The sequence below is a fragment of the Chrysochloris asiatica genome, unplaced genomic scaffold (genome assembly GCF_000296735.1).
Source record: "Chrysochloris asiatica unplaced genomic scaffold, ChrAsi1.0 scaffold00114, whole genome shotgun sequence".
Classification (NCBI taxonomy): Eukaryota; Metazoa; Chordata; class Mammalia; order Afrosoricida; family Chrysochloridae; genus Chrysochloris; species Chrysochloris asiatica.
This window is the reverse complement of record NW_006408632.1, coordinates 6237150-6245786: the sequence shown is the minus strand read 5'-3', so window position 1 is coordinate 6245786 and position 8637 is coordinate 6237150. Positions and strand designations below refer to the sequence as shown.

The window sequence follows — 8637 nt, the reverse complement described above, 5'->3', positions numbered from 1 at the left end:
ATTGAGTCAGTTCCAACTAATAGCAACCCCAATAGGGTTTCTGAAGAGTGGCTGATGAGTTTGAACCACCAACCTTGTGGTCCAAAATCTACAGTACCACACCAGGAAGAGTAAATTTCATATCCAAACTACTTCTGCTCTATGTAAGCAAATTATATTCCACTAATTACCATGATTTTGACCATTACAAGACATTCAATGTTAACTGACAGTAATTGGTACCTATATGCCACAGTTTTCTTAGCCCTACTCCAGTCTCTGTGAGGGGTGGGGAAGTAATCAATGTGGGAGAAATTTAAGCTCAGCCTGCTTCACAGCAAAAGCAATAATATGTTACTGCAAAGTCGATTTCTTTTTTATTTTTGCCTTGAGAAGAAAAAACACGTATCTTCTACGGAATCTTTTGCATCTCATATCCTGTGACATTAGCCAATGGATACCATATATATTTTATATTATCTTCCTGAATTTCTTGATAATTAATAAAGAGCTAGGAATCCTAGGTTCAAATTTTAATTATGCTACTTCATACCCTGTGATCATGAGCAAAATAATTTTTCTAGTCCTTAGTTTTCTCAACAAGTGCCCTGGTTGTTGTGAAGTGCCGTCAAGTTGATTCCGACCCATAGCGACCCTGTATAGGGTTTCTGAGGAGCAGCTGGTGAGTTTGAACTGCCGACCTTGCAGTTCAAATGGCTTTGCATTCTCACGCATTAACCCACAGTTCTATACCAGGGCTCCTTTGTAGGTTACATAGTGGACTGGTAATTGAAAGATCACAAGCTGCTCCATGGGAGGTTATAATTTACATCCTAAAGAGCATGACTTTAATTTTGGATTTCATTTTACTTGGATCCAACAATTAACACACATGGAAACAACAGTCAAGAGATCAAATGACGTATTATACTAAGAAATTCTGCTGCAAAAGAATTCTTCCAAGGGTTATACAGGACACAAGTCACTTTAATAACTAATGTGCTCCTGAACCAAAAAATATGGTGTTTACAATCACCTTATGTACATACAAAAGCTGGACAATGAATAAGGAAGACCAAAGAAGAATCAATGCATTTGAATTATGGTGTTGGTGATGAATATTGAAAGTATGGACTGCCACAAGAACAAACAAATTTGTTTTGGAAGAAATACAGCCAGAATATCTCTTAGACACAAGGGTGACAAGATTTTCTCACTTACTTTGGGCATGTTATCAGAAAAGATCAGTCCCTAGAGAAGGACATTATACTTGGTAAGGTAGACTACCTACTGCTGTCGAGTTAACTTTGACTTATACAAAATAAGAGAAAGTAGAACTGCTCCATAGGATTGATTACACTGTAAATCTTAAAAGTCTAATCCTAGACTGTCAATCTTTACAGGAGCAGGCAACCTTATGTTTGCCCAACGGAGTAGTTGGTGGATTTAGACCACTGAACTTGTGATTAGTATTTTGACACTTAACCCACTTCACTACCAGAGCTTCTTGGGAAACAAAGGATCAGTGAAAGAGAAGACCCTTAGTGAGACAGACTGACACAGTGGCTGCAACAATGGACGCAAACAGCAATGATAGTGAGGTTGGTTCATGACTGGGCAGTGCTTCCTTCTGTTATACATAGGAACTCTATGGTTGGACCAACTAGTCCACACCGAGCAACAACAGTATTTAAAATAGACAAGGTACACAATATCTATTGTTGTGTGAGTGAATTTACTATCAATTTTTAGGTAAAGGTTTCTGTGTGGAGTGTAGTTTGCACTTGTATGCTAATTGAGAACTACAACTTGCAAAAACAGTTCTAGTGATCTGCTTCTATAAATATGACTGCCAAGAATAGCCTATGGAGCTCCCTTTCTACTCTGTAATGCATGAAATCAACATGAGTCAGAATAGACTGGCTTGGTAATAGGCTGGGGTTTTTACATTATTTTATAAATGAAGAACCTGAGACCAAGGTTACATAACTTGCCTCAACTCAAGGCTTCTGTATTAGGCTTAAACAAGATGCGAGCGTAGACCATGTGTCCTATTTCTTCTATGTTGCTTCTTTTAATTCTGGTTGCAGCCATAGCAGGGATAAAAGTCTACACCTAGGCAAAAGTGTTGAGAAATGAGACTGTCAGGTATTTATACCCTGCCATTAAGAGTTCTTGCTCTACAGTGAAGACTCTCAGCCAAAGAAATTTCACCAGTGATGAGAAAGAAAAATGGAATCCAAAATTTTACATTTTCAGATGGAAGTATTTTTGAATAATAGTGAAAATGAACTGCTCAGATAGTTATTCTGAAAATTTATATTAAATTTAAATTTCTATTTGAAAATACAAAAAAATCTGTTAATATCTCATGTCTTTTATTATGTTTCCTTTTCCACTTACAAAATTCTAATGAGTGGATTTGTGTACATGGGAACAATTTACTACTTATAATACAAGAACAAAATTAATATTTTTCTTTCCTTCTTCAAAAGTTGACTTTTTTGTTCAGAAACTGTATTTACTTACTTGCATTTTTTTTGTTTTTCCTCAAGTGTCAGTTCCTCCATAAAGCCTATTTAAATATATTTGCCTGTGGCCATGCCATCTTTAAATTTTCCTTAATTTGCATGCACTTCATATCTCAATGCAAAGCCTAAAATGTCTGACACAAAGTCTATACATAACAATACTTTTGATTGACAGGGAGGTTTATTATGCATTGATATGACATCATATTTATGTATAACAATGACTTTTTGACTGACAACTGAGCAATGATAGGATTCTGGACACCGTCTATACACCATTTTTTATAAGAAAAACTAAAATATCCAGATAATTGGCTGAGTTTTTCTGTTTCTACGTCAGTTGCTTAGCACTGGGAATGGGAAGATACAATGAACCACTGTCCATTCTCTACCTTTTTCAAATGGTACCTTATGTCCAACAGACCATCATATGGTTTCACCGGCATTTTTTTGTCCTTTTAATGATTTTGTTCTAAAGGTTGCCAGCTCTGGCATTAAATTACTGTGTTGTTATACCAATAAGTTTATGCTTTTACGCCATTACTCAGTTTTTGCAAATCACACAACCCTCTTGCTCATTAGCCTCCTTTGAACACTATGTGTGTAGTATGACAAAATCCAGTACTTGGTTTTTATTATTTTTTTTTTTACAGAACTGCAACTTTATTTAACTAAAACAACAACATACAAGGCACCGAACCAAACTTTCACACTGCAGAACATAGGCAACATCAGAAACCACGTCTCCCCCCTCGGTAGGCCAGGAGTCCCCAAGACAATCTGGACAGATGACCACACATGGGTATCCGTCGCAAGACCAGGTCAGGGCCTGCATGTAGCTCCACACCCTGCTTATCACTAAACAAGCAAGCTCACAAGTGTCCCTGGTCAGCATCACATTTCTGACTCTGAAAATCGAAGGATAAGAGTCTCAGTTATTGGCATTTGTATCACTAAAGCCGTGGCATGAGGGGCCTGAGGCACAGGCCCTGGACAGCTCCAATTCCTCCAGCACCGGGCAGGAGCCCCATCGTTTGGGTGGCTCTTATGGCTGCAGAGTTGAGGTGGAGGCACTGGCATCGAGGTCCCCACAGCCAGCTGGGCCTCATTCCCTCGGTTCACAGCCCCGGCTGAAGTCCTGGACAGAGGATGCTTCCGCCAGAGCGGAGGTTTCCATGACAGGCCCCATGGGTCCGCTGACCCAGAGCTCCAAGGTGCCCAGCTCCTGACCTTCTGCAGCAGACAGCAGCCTAGATTCGGAGGGCCCTGGCTCCGGGTCACTCTGGTCCAAGGGCGAATGGGAGAGGAGGGTGAAGCCCCGCTTTTGCAGGGCCAGGTCTGCGGGCACCAGCTCATCATGCGGGCCGAAGGCCGAAGGCTCCAGAACACTCAGCTTCCACTGCTGCAGTTTCTGCTGCTGCTGCAAGGCGTCCTGAAGCCTCACAACCCAGACCTCCTTGGGCTCTAGCAGCACTTCCCAGCCCTGGTCTGGCATCTGCAGGGCCCGACAGGGCACCATCCTTCGGAAGTAGATAGAGTCCAAGCAGCCCACGATGGTGATGAACTGCAGGCACAGTAACCTGTCCTGGGCCTGGGCAGGGTCCAGGGTCTGGGTGCAGCCCAGCTGCAGCACTATGGGCTCTCCCGGCGGCAGATCCGTTTTCAGGAACCCGTGCCACAGGACAGGGTGGTTCAGCCAGTGGGGGCACAGGTGAGACTTCTCGATCCTCCAGGGGAGCCCCTGAGTCCAGTCGGTGTCCTCAGGGTCCAGTTCCAGTGGCACCACCTCCTGAGGCGTCAGCTCAGTGGGCACAAAGTTGAAGTTCTGGCCCAGCCCCTCTGACTCTGCAGCCTGGCCCTGCCCCCAACTGGGCCCCGGCCCTGGGGAGTCACCCTGCTCAGGACCCGGATCCACGTAGTCCATGAAGTCCAGGTCCCAGTCCTCGTCTCCCCAGGCTTCCAGCTCCAACAACTCTTTGAGGTCCAGAAAGGCGGCCTTGAAGCACAAGAAGCAGAGCTGCATCGGGGGGCCATGTTGGAGCTGGTACACCCAAGATTCGCGCAGGTAAGACACGTCCTCCTGCTGGTAACGCACGCTGAGCGGGGGACACATGGCCACAGGCCCTGCCTCCTTCCTGACTGGGGGCCACTGAGAAGTGGGAGGGGCAGGAGGCGGGAAGGGAGAGAAAAGTGTCTTGGTGGGGATTTGGGTTGAGGCTGGGTGACCTGGGTCCCAATGAGGGCCTGCAGAAGTTGGGAAGGAGCTTCTGGAAATTTCTTCAGCTCCTGCGATCCCCTGGGAAGCCAAAGGAGAAGGGAGTGACCGTGGCGCCCCCTAGCAGCAGCGGGAGCAGCTTTGGCTCCAAGAGCAGGAATGGGGGTGGGGTGGGAGAGGGGCACACCCTTTCCAGCTTGTTGTTATTACGTGCCATCAAGTGTGTCGTGCGTGACTCGCAGTGACCCTGTATGGGGTCTCTGAGGAGCGGCTGCTGGGTTTGCACTGCCCACCTTGCGGTTCCAACCGACCTTGCTGTCCAGTGCATCGTCCTGCAGCGTCCCCCAGGACTTGAGTCCCGTACATGTAACTGTACTGCCCCTGTGCCCCTCAGCCTTTCCGGGTTATCACCACATCCCGACCCCCAATCTCAGGGGCATCCCTAGACAAGCTCGGAACTCAGCCCGGATGAACACAGGTGGACGAGGTGGGGGCCTCAGTCCAAACCCACCCCCACTCCAGTTGAGGCCCAGACCCGCTCTGGCTCAGGGGCTTCGGCTGAGGCCCTGGGCTTTTAGGGGATCAGAGAGAGAGCAGGGAAGACCTACCTTGTTGCTGCCCTTCTGGTCTGAGGCTCCTGCGAGAGGAGGGCCCTGAGCCCACTCAGGACTATAAAGGGCCATTTCCCATGGTACTCAGGGCTCATCTGCATATCTCCCACCATCCTCAGCCCAGATAGAAAGTGAAAGTGCTGAGTCATGGACACCCCCTCCCCAACCCAAACTCTGAGCTCAACCCCATCTGCCCAGGGCCTTCCAGAGGGTGTCCTGTTGATATTTTGTTAATATTTGCTCTGCAGAAGCTGAGGAGGAGCCTTTCCGTTTGCCTTCTTGGGAATTCTCCTGCAGGTGGATGTCTCTCCTCTGGGGGCCTCCCTTCCTGGGGCCTTGGGGGCCTCCCTTCCTGGGGCCTTGGGGGGCTCCCTGGGCATGTGTCCTGTCCCTCTGTGGGTTTTAATAGGGCTCCTCCCTTGCGTCTTCCTGAGTTTTGGAAAGGGATCATCTGCCCATTATTTGCCTGTGAAGCCCATTTCATCTTTGCACTCGTGTGGAGGCTTTTACATGTGGCCAAATGTAACAATCTCTTCCCTCCCAGTCTCACTGTTGAAGTCTTTAAGAATGTCTGCAGGACCGAGGTGCCTCCTTAGCGGCCTTCTTCTGGGTCTTTCCTTCTTTGCCAGTTTGATTTGTTTGCTTCTCTTTGGAATTTGTTTTATTGAAATGGAGTTGCTTGTTGAGTATTGTGACCGAAGAGCAGAAGTAGACAGTTGTGGAGCTGATTGGCCTGGTCACTTGGGCGGCCAGCTCTTCCTAAGTCCTCGCTGCATCCGCACGGATGTCTCCTCCACCTCTGTGCTGATGAGTGCCCCCATCTGAAGGGGGCAGCGTCCTGGCTCCAGAGTGGACAGTGCTTCAGGAGGGCCAAGGGTGCTGTTCTGGAGAGATCACAGCAAAGGGCTTGTGAATGGTGGTCCCCAGTCACGTTTTCCTGAGAGCTCTGAAAAGTTATTTGAAAGGGAGCCCGGGGCTCACAACTTGTGTCTCCCCCTCCCCTTGGTGGAGTTCGTCTCTCTGACTTGTTTCTAACCAGTAAGATTGGCAAAGATGCGCCGTGCTGTTCCTGTGCAGACTGATTTCATCGATGTGCACAGGATTGTGTGGTGGTGTTGGCAGTCGCCGACGGCTCCTAACACACAGACCCTGTGTAGTGTATGGTTTCTGCAGAGCCGATGGTAGGGTTTAACCACTCATCTTTTGGTTGGCAGTCCAGTGCTTATCCTCTAGCACCACATCAGTATTCATTACACATCCACACACGATTTTATACACATTTATTATTTTCTATTGTTGTTGTTAAGTGACGTGAAGTCGGTTCCAACTCATAGCCACCCCATGTAGGGTGTCCGAGGAGCAGTCTAGGGGCTTTCACTACCAACCTTGCCGTTAACAGTCCAGTGCTTATCCACAGCACCACATATGTTATTCCACATTGTATAGAAGACAATATAGAATTTGGCATTGTAGGATAAGCACTGGACTGCAGTGTGGATAGGATTGAACCACAAAGTTGCCAGCCACTCCCTGGAAATCCTACACGGGGTCACCAGGATTTGGAACCGACTCCACAGCATTTAACAACAACACACTCATATCCACACCTCTGGTCGTCTTTTTTTTTTTTTTCTAATATTTTTACTTTTGCTAATCCAAATTGTGATGAACATTGCATAGTTACCATCCCATCCATGCATCCTTACCCAACCAAAGGGTGTACCCTGTAAGCCTGCACCCCCCACCACCACAGTCCTCAGCCCCTTTCCCTCTCCAGATCCCAAGTCCCCAGCCACACCATCTCTTGACGTCATCTTCTCTGCCTCCTTCTCAGGCCTCACTGCTTCTCTGGGTAGGATCCCGATATCCGCTTTTCTCCATCGATGGTCCTAGGGTCCTCCGCTCCTAGACTGAAAAGTTAATCACTCCCCTCCTTGCTACAAAATGTCCACCTTTAGATTTCCATCCCTCACAATCAGTCCTGATAACAATTATTCACCATTGCATTACAAGAGACCCATCTGCATTTCATTTCATCAGCCCTTCCTGGACAGGCTGGATACTATTCACTAGAAACTCTACCTTCCTCCACGCCTTTTGAATCTAGGTTCCCTTTTAAAAGCCTGTAAGCCAGTCACTTCTTACCAGTCTGTGAACTATTTTAAAGAACATGATGGTGAAAGTAGAAAACTTTAATGAATGAAGGATAATTTCAGAAGCATGGTCCACATTAGTGCACGCCAACATCATCAATGAATTAGCATGTGTTTCTAGAACATTCACCACATAAAAATTAAATAACTCCCTGCCGCTGAGTGGATTCTGACTCATAGCGATCCTATGTAGGATTTCTAAGACTGTAAATCTTAATGGAAGCAGACATTATTGTGTTTCTTCCTAGCAACAGCTGGTGGGTTTGAACTACCAACCTTGAGATTAGCAGCCCAATGCCTAACCCACAATGCCAATAGCATTCAAGAAGCATTTAGGCAATGCCACAATGCAGAAATATCATCAAGTGTTAAATAATGTGGTAGACTGCAGGAATCCAGAAAAAGGAAAATCCAGAGTGGTCTGGGATAATGAAAAGTGTAGTGGTCTACTCTATAGGACCCCTGAATTCCTCCCATCTGAGTTTTCAAGTTATAGACTGGCTGGCCTCAAGCAAGCAAGTTGCTAAACTGTCTCATGTCTCAGTTTCCTCATCTTAATATGAGCTCGAATGGTCTCCCAGTTCTATTGTCCCGTGACTTCATATAAAATAGGCTTCATGGAGGTAGCACTGAGCCTGGAAAACATACTACTAAACCCAACACTGAAGTGCTGATTGTATGAAGGAGGATGCCCAGGGCAGGAAGTGAGTCTGCATAAATTTGAGATTTGTGTTCTACTGCTATTGTTGTTGTTAAATACCATCAAGTTTGTTCTGACACATAGTGACCCTGTATAGAGTTTCGAAAGAGTGGCTGATGGGTTTGAACTATCAACCTTGTTGTTCAAACTGACCTTGATATCTAGAGCTTTATCGTACGCCAGGACTCCTTGTGTTCCATTGTTGCTGCTATGTGCCCTGGAGTCGGTTCCGACTCATAGTAACCCTGTATAGGGTTTCCGAGGCTGTAAATCTTTACGGGAACAGAAAACGTCATCTTGCTCCTGTGGGGTGGTTAGTAATTTGAAACTGCCGACCTTGAGGTTCACCGCCCAATTCGTAACCATTATGCTACCAGAGTTCCATGTTGTTATTGTTGTCAGGTGCCATCAAGTCAGAACCGACTCATAGCGACCCCATGCACAGCAG

The 8637-nt window shown here is 46.4% G+C and overlaps 1 protein-coding gene across 1 annotated transcript; it reads right to left on the bottom strand.

Moving 5' to 3' along the window:
- Positions 1 to 3615: 3615 nt before the first annotated feature.
- On the bottom strand, positions 3616 to 4623 carry LOC102830998 (testis-expressed protein 19.2-like). Its single transcript, XM_006868033.1, has one exon. The coding sequence runs from the start codon at positions 4621 to 4623 to the stop codon at positions 3616 to 3618; it is 1008 nt and encodes a 335-aa protein (XP_006868095.1).
- Positions 4624 to 8637: the final 4014 nt, after the last annotated feature.